Source organism: Accipiter gentilis, chromosome 8 (genome assembly GCF_929443795.1).
Source record: "Accipiter gentilis chromosome 8, bAccGen1.1, whole genome shotgun sequence".
Taxonomy (NCBI): domain Eukaryota; kingdom Metazoa; phylum Chordata; class Aves; order Accipitriformes; family Accipitridae; genus Astur; species Astur gentilis.
In genome coordinates, this window is record NC_064887.1 from 15,758,507 (window position 1) to 15,777,741 (window position 19,235).

The 19,235-nt window shown below is 36.9% G+C and overlaps 1 protein-coding gene across 21 annotated transcripts in view; it reads left to right on the forward strand.

Moving 5' to 3' along the window:
- The window catches only part of ADGRL2 (adhesion G protein-coupled receptor L2), a 393,922-nt gene extending 374,893 nt beyond the window's left edge, over positions 1 to 19,029 (forward strand). For 5 of the 21 annotated variants that reach the window (XM_049808145.1, XM_049808146.1, XM_049808149.1 and 2 more), the window contains 8 exons: positions 4,166 to 4,257; positions 5,124 to 5,168; positions 5,457 to 5,483; positions 6,152 to 6,320; positions 10,017 to 10,145; positions 10,567 to 10,663; positions 13,488 to 13,616; positions 16,956 to 19,029. In XM_049808145.1, the coding sequence (XP_049664102.1) occupies positions 4,166 to 4,257; positions 5,124 to 5,168; positions 5,457 to 5,483; positions 6,152 to 6,320; positions 10,017 to 10,145; positions 10,567 to 10,663; positions 13,488 to 13,616; positions 16,956 to 17,710 (1,443 nt within the window). In that variant the 3' untranslated portion in view covers positions 17,711 to 19,029. Of the gene's footprint in view, positions 1 to 4,165; positions 4,258 to 5,123; positions 5,169 to 5,456; positions 5,484 to 6,151; positions 6,321 to 10,016; positions 10,146 to 10,566; positions 10,664 to 13,487; positions 13,617 to 14,422; positions 14,970 to 16,227; positions 16,281 to 16,955 lie in introns of those variants that run through there. The other 16 variants (XM_049808153.1, XM_049808165.1, XM_049808155.1 and 13 more) reach the window with 12 other exon arrangements.
- Positions 19,030 to 19,235: the final 206 nt, after the last annotated feature.

Below are 19,235 nucleotides of genomic sequence, written 5' to 3' on the forward strand. Positions count from 1 at the left end.
TTTTTAAGTAGTTACTTTTTATTTTTTAATATATTTCTAATTGTCTTTCTTTCACTACATTCTATCCAATTACACTTGTTATATTAAGAGATAAGTAGGCATTGGTGTTTTAAAAGGTGCTCTAATTATTTTTATTTTTTTTTACTTTTGCATACATTTCTAAAATAAGAGCATAGATTAAGCTAGTTCCATATGTAATCCAGTATCCTGTCTCTTATAGTGGATAATATATTTTAGAAATTACAGCAAAAACCCAGTGTAAACATTAATGAAACACTATCAATCCAAGTTTTTCCTTATTGTTATCAGCTAATGTTTTAAGAGATCTCACATTATAGCTCCACCTACTGTAACTGTGTGTTTTGTCACTCTCAGTATCACAGCAGAATCTTCAAATCTGAACCTGATGCCTGACCAGACTTTCAAATTCTTATTTTTAGCCTTCAAAACAGTGTTGGTCTGATTTTCAGAACTGCAGCATGAAAAAGATTTTACTGTCTTTTTCAGGGTATAATTTCACAACTGTTTGAGATGTATACACTGAGGCTGTGTGTGTGTTTATACAATGTATTATTTTTTATTATCATTGAAGGAGAGCGGTACTGTTCAGGTGCAGATTTTGGTTCATTTGGGATGGATGCAGCCCACCTGTCAGGATGAGCCCCAGCCAGTCACTAGCGCTTTATGTTACATGACGTGATGAGAAAGTCGTCATTGTCAGAGGCCCATTTTTTCTCTTACAAGTTTGCTTTCAAAAGCCTGTCTTTCCATTCATGTGGACCTTTATGTGACCCCAGAGCACTGCATGTTTGCGGTGAACATTCTTCTTAAAGAAAGAAAGTTGTCCTACTCAGACCATCTGTAAAGCTTGGAAAAAATCTACAGATTCATTTGCTTAGATCAGCAACAGTTCGGTCCTCACAGTCATGAAACAATTCAGGTTGGAAGGGACTTGAGGAGATCTGTGGTGTAGCCTCCTGCTCAAAACAGCCTCAGCTCTGAGCTCAGACCAGGTTGCTCAGGGCTGAAGAAGCTTTCTTTATACAAAGTTGGTTACAAACAAATGCAAAAGCACTAGGTGTGTTTTCTTCTCCCCCCACATATTTCTCACTGAGAGAAGTAATTCAGCCATTCCTTCTAAAAGCAATTATTCTCCAACAAGTTCTGTTCCCTCACTGCTTAGTGCCTTGTGTAATAAAATGGCAGGATGCCCAAAGTCTTAACTCATGCATTCCTCCAAAACAATCAACTTCTAAATGAAAAGCATTAAGGGAGCCAAAAGCAAATCTATAGAAAGCTTTGGTTACAGTAGTTGTAAGCGCGCAAAATAGGATTTTGATAATGATACAATGTGTAACGGAGATGCCAGCGTGTTTCAACAAGTGGCAAACCATGGTCTTCTGACTGCTGAAACTGAAAACTGCAGTATTTCACAGTGATGGAGAAACAAGTATCATATGCTCTGTTGTCACAGTTACTTGGTCTTCAAAGTACAATATTTTGCCTTTTTTGCTTTTTTTTTTCTTGGAATGACTTTTTCAGCTACTGTGATACAGCATTATTATTTCTGTGGGCTGCTTTTGGGGGTCTATACCTGAATTAGAATTAAAGTGTCTATTAAGAAACTGCTGTGTACAGTTATTCCCTAGTCCAGCAAGGACGTATATGGAGACAGAACTAAGTAGCTACATAAAACCTGCTTACTACACTGGAGCTTGGCTCAGGCACTGGGGTAGGGCTGTGTCTGCTTGCATGACAGCAAAGGAACCTCAGTATGTAAATACAAGCTTTTGCTTTTCATATGTCAAACCAGAACTTCAGTCATACAAAGAATCAGAGGATAAAAACCTCGTTTCATAAGGCAGTCATTTATGGGCTAAGCCATATCTATGAGGTTTTGATCCAAGAACGATGTTGCTAGTACAATACAGGATACTCCAGGGTAGCTACTTAGGCAAGGATTAGCTTCCAGCTGTGCTGTAAATACTATTCTGAACTGGATTTTGCACTCCCCGTTGCATAGGTTGCAGTCAAAGTTGATTTACGTGTTAGGATTGGCATGGGGCATGTCTCCTAGCTCTTAATCTGTTTGTTTTCACAAAAAGTAAATTAAAGTTACATTTTTTTTAAGCAGGCTGGAGAAGTTCATGCTATGTCACTACCAAAATGTGCAAGGAACTTTTTCAAATACAGAAGAAGAAAGTCTGCCTGCGCAGGCAAGAAACTGAGGGTCAGCTCATGCACAGATTCCCATCCTCTGTCTGGTGCAAAGGCCAGGGAGAGAAGCAACTTGTTTTCTCGCCCAGGGAACTTATGCAGTACAGTGGAAACCTAGATAAGAGGAACAAAATGATCACAATGATATCATGAAGTGTTTCTCAACTGGTTAGTCTTTACCTATAAGAATCATAAAAAATCATCAGGGTCATGAGATACTGACATTTCGATTACATTTTGCAGCAATGGAAATCATGCTTAACTTATACCGTGTACATACCTCCACTTAAAGGTCAAGTATTTTCTGTCAGTTCTTGAAACACAGACAGAAATAAGTCATAAAAGTTTATTTTTGTTATTTGTATCACATACACTTTTTGTATTAATCTCAAGATATAACTGTAAAAATGTTTTACTTTGAATCAGGACTGATGAGGTCAAAAGCTGCCAAACACTGTTCTGGTGTTGAAAACTGCATTATAGTTCATACTGTCATTCCTGATTTGGGGACAGCAGCAGCAGTGATAACTTGATTGCCCTTAGCAGTAGGAATTCTTTCTATAATACATGTCCTTATTAACAGACTTTGATCAGAGCCTTCAAAATACTCATCTTTTTGAGATGGTTAAGACCTGCTCTTCATTAGGATTTGAGTGACATTTTTGACCATTGTGGCAGAGCTGTAGGAACACATCTGGTATGAACTGGTATCCCCAATGTTACAAAAATTGTGAGGATTTTGACGCTCTCTCAAACCAAAGGCTCCCCAGAATGAGAGACTGGGCTTGATCATTCTCCATCAGTAACCAGTTGCAGATATGTACAGCAGATTGTAAGAATGGGGTTATAATCTGTCTAATATATGTCTTATAAGGGTGTCCAAGCATATTCTCCCATCTTCTCTTAGCTATCAGTTCTTGTGGACCATTGTACTAGTAGATAAGGATGTATGTCTTCTCCCTGAAAGGACATAGCTTCTACTGTTTTCAAACATATGATTTTATTTGAATTGTCTTCATGATGTAGGACAGCACATACTAATTGCTCAAATTAGCTGTATACCCATATTCTGCAGACAATACAAATCCTTGTATTTGGCTTACCTACGCTCTTCCCATGCTTTGAAATCAATAGGAGAAAGGCACCTAGTATCTTTGATATCTGTGATTCTGTTTCACAGTAGGAAAACTATAAAAAATTACCTTCAGTATCTTCCCCAGTGTTATCTATATGAACGACACCACAAGAATAAGACAGCATAGTCCTTGTCTTCAGGTGGCACGCAGTCTCACTTCGACAGAATCCAGACTACAAAGGGAAAGAGGGCAGTAGGAGGGTGCACCACCAGCATATGTCTGTGGCACTGTTAAGTTTGGTGGATTTGCTACATCTTTGTGTTTCTTCTTCTTTTTCTCTTTTTCTTCAGTTACATTTAAGCCGTTTTCAAGACCCCTGTGGGATTGTGAGAACAAAAGGGAATTAAAAAAAAAAGGGGAAAAAACCAGCAAAAGCGAAAAACATTCCAGAAGCAGGATGGGGTGATAAAAAGACAATTAGTATAGTACACTAAAGGGGTAACCATAGTCCTCGGAGGGAGGCAGTGAGATGGGGAACAGGGCCAGAGGTGACAGGCAAAGGGCAACGGGGACCCAGCACAACATGCCGGAAGACAGAGATAGACTTGACAATGACAAGTGCTGGACATGAGCTAAATACGGTGGTTCAGGATGATGTGGTAAATTTGGAAAATTAAGTGAAACAAGGACTTCTAACTTTTTTTCCCCCTCCTCCGTATTTGCAATCACCTTTTACAGCCTGTCTGATACAGTTACCCAGTTTCACTACATATTTGAAAATAAACTACGGGGTTTTTGTTTAGTCTGTAACATCATCATTATCCAGCCTATTACTTGAAGTAGTTTAATTTCATTCTTATCTGTTTTGACAGCTGAATCTTATCTTCCTGGTGATCACATTGTGCAAAATGGTGAAGCACTCAAACACTTTGAAGCCAGACTCTAGCAGGTTGGAAAACATTAAGTAAGTGCTTTGTGTTCAAGTATGAGAACTATGATTATTTTCTGATTGCTGAACTGATTGAAAGCTACTCTCCATTAGGAGCACATGCCATTGTCTCCCAGCAACTGCAGATGTCAATTAGAAGCAAACAGAGCCAATCCTGCTTTCGTCACATTGTTGCTGTAATGTCACAAACGCCGGTCAAAATTAGATAATTTCAGCCTGGAACTAGTGCCAAGAAACTGTTTCACGGAAATGCCACAGCACTGTAGTAATTTCATTTGCATTTAAAATGCAGTTCAAAAATGATGTTCCTGTTTGCATGGCTGATATGATTATATTAAGTTTGTTTTGTTAAATGACTTTTTGATTTAGGGATTCTGAGCAGTTTCTACTCGTAATCCTGTTCTCCCAAGAGAATTGACTCTATTATTATTGTTAACTTGAAGATTATCTGCTGTTTTCATGCTAATTTAACAAATGTTTACTTTATCATGGTGCTGTACTGCAGTATCCCAGTATCCCTTTTGCAGAGTAATATAAGTGTTATATAATTAACAAGGCTTTGGCAGCTCTTGCTTCTTTAGATAGTCTTTTACTGTATTCTGTATAGCTTTATGTTGTACTAGAGGTTTTTGGGATCAACACTGAAGGGATGGTGCAACTTTCTAACACTGAGGGTTGGATGTGAAAGGGTCTTACAGGTTTGCTTTGAATGTTGAAAATGGGAAAGGGAGATTTTCAGTAAGGCTAACATTGTGAACCAGATGTTCTAGATAGGTCAGTATCAGCTTCATTGCATGTTGCATGATGAGAGAGAGAGAGCTAATCTTTAGCATCTCTCTCTTTTCTTCCTTTTCCTCTTTCTGTCTTCTCATCCACACCAGTAATTACCGTGTTTGTGATGGCTACTATAATACGGACTTACCTGGGTAAGATAGAACCCTACATTAACAAATTTCTAGCATGATTTTTAACTTTACAAACTCGGTCAATATTGTGGATTTCCCTTAATTTTAATTAACTAGTCTTGAGATACCTGATTTGCTAAAGAATTTTTAACTATTATATGCCTTTATAATTTTAAATTGCTTGCCTCTGCATTTTGAATTTCCTAATTTTGACTAATTTTTGTAGACAATTAAAAATGCTCTTATTAATTTCTGTTTCAATTCTGTCTAATAATTTTGTTTCTCTTTTCTGCTTATAATGCTTTCTAGCTATGAAGATAATAAGCCATTTATCAAGTAAGATCATTAGTTAGATGTGGAATTCACTGACTAAATTCCCTTTCCCTTTCATTCTGTGCCGTTCTCTACAATTCCTTTTCCTTAACCTATTCATGATGGAATCTTTTTTAGACTATTCTGTAGAGCAATATCCATATTTTTGTCACATTTCAGCAGGGTTTCTTCATGCGGAAGTTAGATCATCTAGCTTCAGTTTAGCTGAGTTTATCGAAGCATTAAAGATTTGGGCTCTAGGCATTTAATCTGCTGTTTAACCTTTGTGCATTTGTATTAACATTATTTGGTGTCATATGGTAGCACCACTGTTTAAAATCTATGGTGTGATTAGTGGCTAAGCCAGATTTATCAATCTCTTTTCTAAAAGCAGATAAAGCAATGGAGTATCTGGGGCTTCTGCTATACTTCTGCATTTCAAAATAGTTTTGACATCCTATGCAGTTCTTGAGAAAGAAAAAGGTCATATCTACTCTTTCTGCTTTCACTGGAGACTAAGAGTACTAAATGGAATTGTTCTTTCTTTAATAGATAAAAGGTTAAACCCAAGGAATTTTTACATTTGAATATGAACCTAGTAAAAGTCAACTGCAGGAACTGAAATGTTAATATTGGATTTGGTGACGTGCATTCTCAGAAGTAATGTTACTAAAATTAATTTTCTTTTACAGATCCTGGGTCCTGGGTGCATTTGCTCTCCTGTGTCTCCTTGGCCTAACATGGTCATTTGGTCTGCTGTTTATCAATGAGGGGACTGTTGTGATGACGTATCTGTTCACAGTATTTAATGCTTTCCAAGGAATGTTTATTTTCATCTTTCATTGTGCCCTTCAGAAGAAAGTAAGTTACTGAAAACACAGATGCGTGTTCCCTAACTCCTTAAAAATACCACCTATATTTCATAAAAAAAATAGAGGAAAAAATAGCAGTGTCACGAACTGGAGTATTTTGAAGTAGTTTGAGGAGGGGACAAGGATTCAAAAGCAACTCTTGCTGTGTGTGCTTGTGGGAGTGATGTAACTGCGCTGTGGCCTGGCCGGGTTTAAAATGGATGCACCACTTCCAACCTGGACTTGAAAAGTTTTGAGGCTTTGGGAAGAAAATTACTGTAGAAGATGTACTGTTTAACATTGGTGATGTGGTACATCTTAGCCTGGACTTAACAGCCAGAAGTCTTTTATGTGCACATGAAATAAATCCTGCCTCCACTGCAGCACTGCAAACAACAGATCATTTACAGTATCAGCCCATCTCAGCCTGGAAACTCTCTTTCTCAGATCAAGGCAGAGGACTTCTCCTGAGATCCCATTAAGCTGCCACATAAAGCTACAGGTGATAGGCAGGGATTGTACTGTGAGTGCTCGTTCATTACAAAATTGAGTGAGATGTAAAAATTAATTTTATTATGAACTTCAACATACCATAGAAAAAAGTATCATTAATGCTAGGGGAGAGTTTTCCAAAGATGCCAGCCTGACTACTTTTTTCCCAAATGTTTGCCTCCCCCAGCAATCCAACAGCTTCATGCTCTTAATTGGAAAAACTGGAATTCCCTGGCAAGAGCCTTCCCTCGGGAGCGGGATGTGCTAAATGAGTTCTGCTCCCCTTTGCCCGACGGGAGCAGAGGGGTCCAGAACGAGCAGATCTGCTGGGGAGAGAGAAAGCTTGCAGGGGAGAGGAGCAAACAGGAGAGAAGGAGGTGAAGGGCACAGCTGGGTGGGATTGTCTTTGGGTTCCCTGCACCCCTTCTCTTCTCCAGACCGAGGGTGGGGACTGCTCCCAAGGATGCCTTAGAGGAGCTTCAGTGAAGGACAAAAGAAAAAAGCTCATAGCCTGTGTTAGAAGGCATGGCAAATGAAAGTAAAGAGAGTTGAGGGGAAGGGTAAACGCCAAAAATTCCCGCCAAAAAAAAACCTTAACGTAAAATGCAGTACATCCTGCGTTTGGAAATACCCGAGTTGCAATATTTAGATTCTAAATATTTTTACCAGTTTTAGGCTGGAGACCTAGCAATTATTAACTCCCATTATAATTAGCTCACCAGAGACATAATTAACTGATATTTATAAAATGGTTTGAGACCATTGGATAAAGCATTGCTGTGTAAGTACAAAAATCACATTCTTGCATGTTCTCAGCGGTATCAGCTCTAACAGTATCAGCGTCTCTAAATTTGGTGTAGACAATGGCATTCAGCCATGTTTTAGGAAAAGATCTGGTAGACAGAAAGAATTTTATCTAGGTGAACGTGGCACTCATTTTGAGAGAACAAAAGCGCACTTAGAGAGGAGATTGGGCCTAAGAAGAGAGGGAAGAAAATGCAAACATTCTCAAAATGCAAATAATTTCTAGATTAGGGTTTCAGATAATGTTGCCCTTTCTACTACTTGTATTGGACTTGAAAATCAAAACCAGATCCTTTTTTATTTCTTTTTACAGCTGCGCATTGTTTTCATATTAAGCAGAGTCAGCAAAAAGCAATATTAAAGTACCAGTCAAGTGTGAAAAAGCATAACCTAGAGCAGTAAGGTTTATACCTGAAAGAATGTTAAAGCTGCCATTTAAGATTTTTAAGTTTTGATGCCTTTGACTGGATATCATCCTATCCTCTGTCTGCATAGCTAATGTAGTCTTTTTATTCTGTTATTACTAGTTGGTCACTAAATTGAACAGAGAAATAGAATTGTGAAAGTGAAAACTATTATGTTTCCAGTTCTGACAAGATGATAGTGCTGTTGCTTCCATCAGTTTCCAACAAGCTATAATTTAGAAATAATGACAGCGGAATGCGCAGTACTGACAGATAATGTACATTCACTGCAATATAGGCATTAGGCAAAACCAGCCCTGGAGGGTGGTATTTGGGTAAAAATACAGTTTTGACTGTATTGTCTCTACTGTGTAGTGGTTCGGAGCATTTAATATCCATTAGTGTTCAGGAATTTATTTTCTTAGGTGTTATACCATCTAGTGAAGATATATATAGACTTACATTTTTCAGACTACAGAGTTAAAGATCATAATTCTACATCTGTGCATTTCTGTTTTCGTTTTTTTTTTATGTGTCTTTTGTGCTGATATAGATAGGGGTTCACTTAAAATATTTACCATATACTCTTACAAAAAGATGAGATATTGTCCCTAGCTTGAAGTTAAGGCACTAATTATTCAAATTTTCTTCAACCTTGTGGTTTATAGAAACGTCAAAGTATGCATTCCATGAGTAAAATTCTTGTAATATTGAAAACAGCACATGGCATGTGTAAATCCACACTATTAGCTTTCTGCATTTTCGCCTCTTCCCTTTTTACATAAACATAACTTAGTTTCTGTCCTGTGTATTCATAGGTTAAGCAGAATTCCGGGTTAGCTGAAATCCCACTTTTCCCAGAAACTTAGGAGTCTCAGTGATGTAGAAGAGACATTTAGATTCCCAAGTATCTGCTGGAAGATTTAGGAGTTTAGACTTACACATCTTTACAAATTCTGTCCACTGTGTCCTTTCACTGATGCTGTCCTGCTGCTGAGATGCATATGCACTCTTCTGTTACCAAAAATAGTAGTCAGTGTAGCAGTCACCAAATATGAGCGAATTAGCTGCTCTGTAAATTAATCCTGATTACTTTCATGACAAATGTTAACACACATGAACTGCAAAACTAAAGTTTCCAGCAGGTCACTGGAAACAGAATGTGAATAAATGGAGGCCAAATACTGGAGCCATTAATTAGTTTTGTTGCTCATACAGACAGAAATCTCATATATATTCAAATTTCTAGGTTCAGCAAAGACAGTAACGAAGATTTTATTTTTTGGTCCTAAAAGTGAAAGACGCTTCATTTCCCAGCCTTTACAGTTTAAAATTTGACTCTGGAACACTGGCAGTGCCTCCACCAGCATAGCTGGTGCTCTGCCTAGAGTGGGGCAGTCTCGTTTGTGAGCTTTGTACAATCCCAAAGCAGGTGGGACCATACAAACTAGCAGCTGTTTGAGTTACACGAGTAACTCTATATGAAAATGCCTTTATAGTCATTGCAGGCTTTGCACACTTTCTTGGAAGGGATACCGTAATGGGCAGTACCAAGCAGTGCAAATGCTAGTTACCTCAGCTCTTCTTGCGTGCTGGGATGGGAAGATAGGCTTTCTATGGTTTCTGCAACAAAAGCTCATATAAAAGGGACTATTTTCAGCCAGCATTCAATTCAGGTAAACGTAACTATATTAATCTACAGTATGAAGATGAAATAAAAATAATCCCATAAATAACTCAGCAATGATTATTCAGGCACATCTAAATGAAGTGCATAGATACCTTGGAAATAATTTGTTCAGAAATCCTGGATAGCTGATAATGCTGCTGCTAAGTAGGGAAGAATACCTGATTCTGCTAATGGCCAACAATTCAACAGACAAGAATTATCTATTTGCTTGAAAAGTGTGTGAGTAGTTCCAATGCAAGGTTCATATGTTTTTTGCCAGCAGAGATATTAAAGACTATTTTTTGTGCTAAGTAATTTTTTCCGCCCCCCCCCATAGGTACGTAAGGAATATGGCAAATGCTTCCGACATTCTTACTGCTGTGGTGGACTACCAACTGAGAGTCCCCACAGTTCAGTGAAGGCATCAACAACAAGAACTAGTGCTCGCTATTCCTCTGGCACTCAGGTAACAAAGAATATGACAGCAGCTTTTAATTAACCTTATTTATAAAAAGCCTATTGAGATGTGTTCCAATCAGAAGCACTAATTGTCTTCTCATTATTATCATTTAGATGGCAAATACGTACTTCTGCAGAGTAGAATTGATTTCTTTTTAAACATTTCCTTTTACTTTGGTCTAATGCAAACACCTTATTTTTCTTGTAATTAGGGGCTGGTTTATAGGAAGGTTTATACCGTCATGTTTCATCTAAATGAAATTTAATAAATTAGAGTTTTAATAAGAAGAAGTTTCACTATGTGCTAGAAGAATGGCTTACTTGAGGCCAAAATAAACACAAATATTCTCCATAATAGCATGTGAGTAGGAAAAAAAAAATCTTTTTTTAACTTACTATGCTTCTGCCTCACTGCTTTATATTAACAGAGTCGTATAAGGAGGATGTGGAATGACACTGTGAGAAAACAATCTGAATCGTCTTTTATCTCAGGTGACATCAACAGCACTTCAACACTTAATCAAGGTCAGTCACTGGGAACATTTCAGTTTTAGAAGCCTTAAATTTTATACAGATTTAATATCATTTAACACAGAATAATTGAAAAGAATGTTTTGAAAAAAAAAATAAATTCTGGAACAGATGTTTTCTAAAAGCAGAGTTTTAAAGTCATCCACCAGCACATTTTAAAACCGTGTTCACTCAACTGGCCCCCTGCTATAGAAGTTGAATTTCTCCATTCGTGGGAATGTATTTAAATAAGTTTCATCAATAATTTAACTTAAAAGCAAGATCATAATTTTAAATCTTTCCTAACCTTTATAGGTTAAATCTGAAACAGAAATATGAGTGCAGTAACATTTTAATGCATATTTGACTATGATTTTTAGGTGCAGAAATTTTCCCAGTGAAATCTAATTGATATCATTTCTATGCAAAAGATGTCTGTAAAGCATTTATCTTTTCTATTTCAAAGAACATCGTATCTGTCACACGGGATAGAATCCAGATTTTCAGGCACAGAGAAGCCAAACCTCCAAATTTCTCAGCTCACATAGACTTTGAAATCTGTAACCTCATTCTCATGTCCAGTTAGAAGTCAAAGGTATTAACTGAGGCAGAATGTCCCTTCCTTTCTCCTGTCCCATCCCCCCGCCGTGTTTTTTTAAGGCAGTTTGAGCTAGTAGTGGAGGGAAGACTGCGCTCTGCAAGCCAAGTTCAAAGCCTGTTCTCCCACCCACGTTCCTAGGAGAAGAACACGTAGCCCTGATCTTACTGGGACCAGTTCCTGCTCAACTCAGAAAGTTTCAATCAGAAGATACACTAGTGTCAGGGGTGCCGTAAAGCCCTCATGAACCACAACTTGCAAATTGTCCTCCCTTGGTTTTTTTCAAGATTTGGTAGCAGGGACATGTACTTAACTCACATTCATTTTGAAAGTAAAATGTGTGGTATTTTGCAAAATAAAAGATTTCAGAAGGCATGATTCTATTTTTGCTATTTGGCATCTAGAAAGTCGGTAAGACCTGGGTGTCTCGCTGCTCCCCCCATCTGAATCTTGTATGTTCCTCTGGTAAAATCAAAATTAAGTAATTTCTCCTTAGTAGAAAATGTGTCATTTTCATGCCCAAGAAAGAAGTATATTCCCTTCCAATGTCTTATTAAAATCCCATAAATACACTAGACGTAGAAGTCTGGGATTTCACCATAATTTGATGTCTCTGACTCCTGAGGTTTGCTCTAACCACGCTGCACCCTCAGTTAATACAGAGTTGAAAAGAGGTCTTGAAAGCTTCTCCCTGTTTCGAGCTCCGGTCTCAAGTCACTGGAGATGTTCTGCCATGATTAGAAAAATTGGTATCTTCTTTATTCAATTACAATATGGTCACTACCTCAGTGATACATACATATAAGGGTAGTTTAGTAATTAATGGAAAGTGTCATTTTTCCTTTAAAATAAAAATCAAGCTTTTAGAGGTGGCAAAAAAAAATTGGACTGAAAAAAGTTTTCTTAACTATAAATTACAGCTAATAATTTTAACGAAGCTTAAACGTAGCACACAAAAAAACCCAACCACAAGCAAAATATATTTCAGTTAGTATTTTTAGTAATAAATACATTACAAATGAAAAACGCTATGATAAAACCTTTTTAGTTGTTCATTGATACAACCTTTCAAATAAGATTAACGTAATCAGACAGTAATTCTCTGAATCTTAGATTTTCTGCTACCAAGTATCTGTGGTAGTACAGCAGCATTAATATTTGGAATATATACTGTCTATTCCTTGCCAGATAAAAATACCCATACTATAAAAATATAGCTGGCTCTTTAGTTGTTCTTGGGTCTGTAATACGCTGATCCTGATATACTGCTGTGCAATGCAATAGAAAAGAAAGGGGAATTTTACCTTGATGAAATGCTTAAAGTAAGTTTTAAATCACAGCATTTTGTGTGTTTGGGGGTCTTTTTTGTCATTATTCCAACCCATTTTTCTTCTAGTAGCTAGAAATCAGAGATTAATCGAGTTTTTAATAATTTCTCAAAATACGCTGATTTTTTTGTGTGTGTCATTATTCCAAAAATTATTTAAATGGTGTTGCATTAACATGTAGAATAGGTTTGAAAAAAATCTGTTCATGTAATGTTTTGCTTCATCTTACATTGTTTGTAAACTGATTGTTTAAAGAAAATTTGTCATTCAAGGAATTCTTTTTTAAAACCTGGCAGATGAATTTGCAGCATGAATGTCCCAGGAGAAAATGTGAATGCTCTGATTTCTTAGAGCAAATATTTTGCTTTCCCCTCAGCATGCATACTTTTGCATATACTAAGATATGCTTCTTGCAGTTTGTTATCCACTGTCTGTTTGAAAACAGCATTTCCCTTCCACTACCCATGTGTTTTTAATAAAGTGAATAACAGCTCTGATCCTGTCATAAGAGATTTTTCAATACCTTTCAGTTCGAGAAATTCAGTTCTCTCAATTCTGGACAGAAGTGTTCCATATGATCATTTTTAGAGTTATAATAGCTTTACGTAGTACCTTGATCTCTACACATTTAATTGCTATTCTTGTATAACAGTGATTTTGTATACATTTAGTAAATGTCACTCTCATGAGATGTTTACTTTGGGGATTTGGACAGCACCTGTGAATTACTGGAATCTAACTGTATTTTCCTGCTCCCGTTTCAAATACATAGCTCAAATACATTCAGAAATTTTCAGCTGAATTACATTTGACAAGTCCTACATGATTCATGATGAATAAAAAAATACTCTTTATTGAAACTGTCAGCCTAAAATTAAAGAACTGACATTTTTTTCTGTTTCTTTTGCTTTAGGAATGACTGGCAATTACCTACTAACAAACCCTCTTCTTCGACCACACGGCACTAACAACCCCTATAACACATTGCTCGCTGAAACAGTTGTATGTAATGCCCCTTCAGCTCCTGTGTTTAACTCACCAGGTGTGCTTCTACTTCCTGAATAAAAACGCTTTTCTTGGCTTGCTGCAAATCCCTTCTTTTCCCTAGATAGAAACTCAAGTTGCAATACCGTAGCTGTACATTCTGAATTTCTGTCAGTTCGAGAAATACAGTATTGCCAATGTCAGCTTGTAAAACTGCACTATATTATAGTAATGCCTTTGCCATAACAGTATTTACCAATAATTATCCATGTTTTTAACACAGGTGGCATAAATCTTAATATACTATTACAGGACTGACACCACATGGTCTGAGAGCCCATCTTCAAGATATATATCACTTAGAGGTATCATGTCTATGCAATATAAGGTTGACTCTAAAGCTTGCTGAGAAAAACCTGCTTATGGAACAGATGAGACACTAAAGCAGCGCAAGGCATCTTTGACACCTTTGGATACCCCAGTGTAGAAAATTGTATCCAGCGTCAAACAGCTCTATAGTATAGTGCAGCTTTATGGTAGATCATTTTCCTGTAGGAAAATCTTGAGATTAACAGTTAGAACAGTTTAGTTCTGCAGGAATAAAGGGTGTCATCACTTACCTAACATTTTGTTGTTACATTATCTAGTTGCTTTTTTTAACTACGGTGCAATTCATCAGTAAATATCTAGCAGTTACTGTTTGATTGAGTCATAAGATCACTTTAGTACAACTGGAACGATAGATCTTGATAAAGAGCTCATAAAACCTTGTTTCCAATTTTTATTTCAAGTTTCCTTTTTAACTGAACTGTAGTTTCTATTTTCATTCTCTTGTTTTCTTACTTTCCTTATGCTTTCCTCTAGCAACCTACAGAGAGACAAGTATGGGAGTAAAACTTAACTTTGCCTATCAAATGTAAATTTTTTCAGCATGATTTTTAATGGGCACAATTAAAACATAACTAGTGGTCATGAAGTAGACTCAGCGGGCAAGTGGTTCACAATTTGCAAATGAGATGTTTCCACATTCAAAAAGTACTTGCATACTGCTTTTTGGGAAACAACATGTGGTCTGTAGCAAACCCTGTTGGTAACAGAAGTTATGCAATGCTGAAATAATTTGCTGTTTAAAACCAAAGCAGTGTCAAGCAGAAATGCTTAACAATTTACTCATATTTTTACATTCCCACAGTAATCTTGCTACAGGCTATGGAAAGATTTCAAATGAATTACCTGATCATGGGCAACAAAATTTGCCTCATCAAACCAATTTGAATATATTCTAGCATGCTTAACTGCTGTATATAATAGAAAACTCATTTTGGATTATCAGATATATTTTGGTATCTGTTTAGCAGAAGAAAAGAGAATTAAAATTATAGAATTAAATCACTTTCATGAGGGAAATGAATGCCAGCATGTGGTCCATGTGTTGTCTACTTTTATAAATGCCATATGTTCTGCGCAGCTAAATCCATTGCAAGAAAAATCTTGGAACATATATGAAATTGCAAAACTACAAAGTTGTTTAATCAAAGCTTAAAGAGACCTTTCAAACAACCCTCATCACTGTTTAAATGAGTACACATGGAGAGGAGTTAACAATAACACAAATACAAAATGATTTGCAAATTATTCAGAATTTATTTGGAAATTATTACTCTATTTTTTAAAGTTGAAGACAAAAATCTTTTCATGAGAAAATGCAATTACTTTTTAATTGAAAACAATATTTCCAGAGAAGATTGAATTTTCTAGGATAAGCTGCAGCTTTAATTATAAAAAAAAAAAAAAAAAAAAAAAAAAGGGAAAATGTATAATCTTTTCCAAAACAGCTTTTTTCTTATACTCCTCCAAGCCTTGCATATAATGCAGCAGCCTCACAGTGGTCAGACTCATTTCAGTAAAGTCACTCCATTCTTCTTTACTTCCAGACATATCTGTAGATAAAGTGATTTTCTGGGAATGCTCTAACCATCTGACTTTCCATGGTTCAGACTGTTTAATTTCTTTCAAAGTTTTATTTCTTTTTTATTTTTTCCTTTGCTTGGGAAGCACTGTGCTGTCATAGTTTACATGTCTTTGTGTCTATAGGAAAACCTTTTCTTTATTGTGTTACCAAAAAAAAAAAAAAAGCCAAAACCAAAAGCATAAAGACCTTAATCATCATAAGACTTCATTTCCCCGCCCCCCCCCCCCCCCCCCCCTTAAACTTCTTTTCATGTTTCCAGCAGACTTACCCAATCTGTCATTCCTCCAGCAGCTATGAGATATCAGCCATGGCTGATTTCCTCTTCCCATTCCACAACTAATATTTATTCTTTGGTTTAATTTCTGTGACCCATACTTAGAGAAATTCCTAACATTTCTGCATTTGACTTCCATGCCCATGGTAACTGTGGGCCTAACTCTTAATTAACTATTCTGGTTCATTCAGCGCTGTCACTGTGACTGATGCAGACTGCAGGCAAACTTTGACCTTTAGAAGCCTGGGGCCATTGTTGGCAGACAGAATATTAGTGCAAAAAAATTACATTAAGTGGGAAAAGAAAAGCTGTTATTGCTTAGTAATCTAATTTGCTGAACCCTTGCTCTGACTAAGTTGCTGAGAAGCTCAGTAATTCTTCATCATGTTACAATAAATCATTTTACTTTCTTTTATATATCAGCTACTCTTAGGCCAGATAGCCTGAGCAGACAGACATGATGTGAGTTGTCCAAAGTGAGTCATTCCACCTGCTGTCTATCGTGTTGTTGGATGGTGCTTGTGGGCCCTGGTCCCTGTAGTGTGAAAGATGGCTGTCCTTGTTTAACATAAATTCTTTGTATTTATCCATTTTTTTCATTCTTTTCTTTACTTCATCTCAAAAAAAAAAAAAAAAAAAAGGAAAAAAATGTTAGAAATGTTGTTAAAGTAGTTGCTTGCCAGTTACGTGGGTTTATGTTGTACATTTACCTTCAGTTATGTCTGTGATCTAATTCCTTTTTAATTTAGTGTCGTTTAGGACAAATTCTGTTAATTTTCTTTTTCTAAATCATGGTGGTGTACTTCAAAACATAGATGTTTCCAAATGAATTGCTTTGCATTACATATGCAAGGGCATGGAGTGAACAGTTCCTTGTGGAAGAGTCACAGAATTGACACTAAATTAAGAAATTAAAGTGCCACTATTCCTCTCAGGAAATACACGTCACTATTTTTAAAATGCATCTTTCCTATAAGGTGTGCAACTGTTTACATTTGGGAATGTTCAGTAACCTAACTTTTCTCAAGTCTTACTTCCAAGTACAACTTTGTCCTGAACTACATTAAAGAATTTTGTTTAAAAAAAAAATAAAATACTAGTTGCTAAAAAGCCCATCAGGCAATAACCAGAGCTGTCCTTTTCTGTTTCAGGACATTCACTGAACAATGCCAGGGATACAAGTGCCATGGATACTCTACCGCTAAATGGTAATTTCAACAACAGCTACTCATTGCGCAATGGAGACTATAACGACAGCGTGCAAGTTGTAGACTGTGGACTAAGCCTGAATGATACTGCTTTTGAGAAAATGATCATTTCAGAACTAGTGCACAACAACTTGCGGGGCAGCAGCAAGAACCACAACCTGGAGCGCACGCTACCAGCCAAAGCTGTGATCGGCGGGAGCAGTAGCGAAGATGACGCCATCGTGGCAGATGCCTCATCTTTGATGCACAGTGATGCCCCCGGGCTGGAGCTCCACCACAAAGAGCTGGAGGCCCCACTCATTCCTCAGCGGACTCACTCCCTTCTGTACCAGCCCCAGAAGAAAGTGAAGACCGAGGGAACCGACAGCTACGTCTCTCAGCTGACAGCCGAGGCTGACGACCACCTCCAGTCCCCCAACAGAGACTCTCTTTACACGAGCATGCCCAATCTCAGAGACTCTCCGTATCCAGAGAGCAGCCCCGACGTTGAAGAAGATCTCTCTCCCTCCAGGAGGAGTGAAAATGAGGACATTTACTACAAGAGCATGCCAAACCTAGGAGCTGGACATCAGCTTCAGATGTACTATCAGATCAGCAGGGGTAATAGCGACGGCTATATAATTCCCATTAACAAGGAAGGATGTATTCCAGAAGGGGATGTTAGAGAAGGACAAATGCAACTCGTGACAAGCCTTTAATAGTGTAGCAAAGAAATATTAAAGGCCACGTACAAGTATTAAAAAGACTTAATTGGCCCCATGCAGGCTCCCTCATATCTGCTTGAAGAGACAATTCTGTTGACGCTGTGGTTCTCCAGTAACGGGGATGACTGGACCTCGCAGTTCTGTGAATTTTTATAAAACAAAAACTTTGTATATACACAGAGTATACTAAAATGAATTATTTGTTACAAAGAAAAGAAATACCAACAAGGTATTTTAAGATATCTTCTGCTGCTGAATTTAACAAAATTGTGAAAAAAAAAAGAGAAATAAACACTTTCCAGCCATTTTACTGCAGCAGTTTGTGAACTAAATTTGTAAATATGGCTGCACCATTTTTTTTTCCTAGGCCTACATTGTATTATATACAAGGCGTAGGCTCTAAAATCCTGTGGGACAAATTTACTGTACCTTACTTTTCCTGACAAGACTTGCAAAAGCAGGAGAGATATTCTGCATCAGTTTGCAGTTCACTGCAAATCTTTTCCATTAGGGCAAAGATTGAATACATGTCTAACCACTAGCAATCAAGCCACAGGCCTTATTTCATATATTTCCTCAACTGTACAATGAACCGTTCTCATGAAAAAAATGGCTAAAGAAATTATATTTTGTTCTATTGCTAGGGTAAAATAAATACATTTGTGTCCAACTGAAATATAAGTGTCATTAAAAAATAATTTTAAAGAGTTTGAAGAAAATATTGTGAAAAGCTCTTGGTTGCACATATGTTATAAGCTGTTTTTCTTACACTCTGTTCATAGTACGGTAGTATGTTTAAAATGCAAGTTCTACCCGTTTTCACTTATTTTTCACTGTAAACAGTGTTCTGCTTTGACAAGTTAGACTTTATTCTTACGTTTTGAATTTTTATTGCCAAAAAACATAATTTGGGGAGAAAATTGTTTTAGAAGCCAATTATGCCAAGCCTTGCACAAATCTGGTATAGCTAACAAAGATTGTAACTCAATTCCCTGTTCATTCTTTAATCGGGGTTGGGTGGTAAGGGGTAAAGGGGACACTGGACACTTCTCACAAGCTTTCTCGTGAATAAAAGGTGCCTGTCCTTTAAAAAAATAAATAAAACATAACTATTACTCTTCCATATTCCTTCTGCCTATATTTAGTAATTAATTTATTTTATGATAAAAATCTAATGAAATGTAAATTGTTTCAACAAAATTCTGCTTTTTTCATCCCTTTGTGTAAACCTGTTAATATTGAGCCCATCACTAATATCCAGTGTAAAGTTTAACACCTGTTTGACAGTAAATAAATGTGAATTTTTTTCCAAATAGGTAAAATGTGCATTATTATGTACAAAGCATAATTGGCATCAGCAGTCCTTCAACCCAGCTGTATCCTGCTTAGAATGGCTTCTTCACGTTTCATGATTTAAGTGTCGAGAATACAATAGAAACTGTCTATATAGCTCTACAGAAGGTCATCTTTACTGTCCATTACTCTAGTCACAATTGAATAGGATCAAGCTCAGACGTAG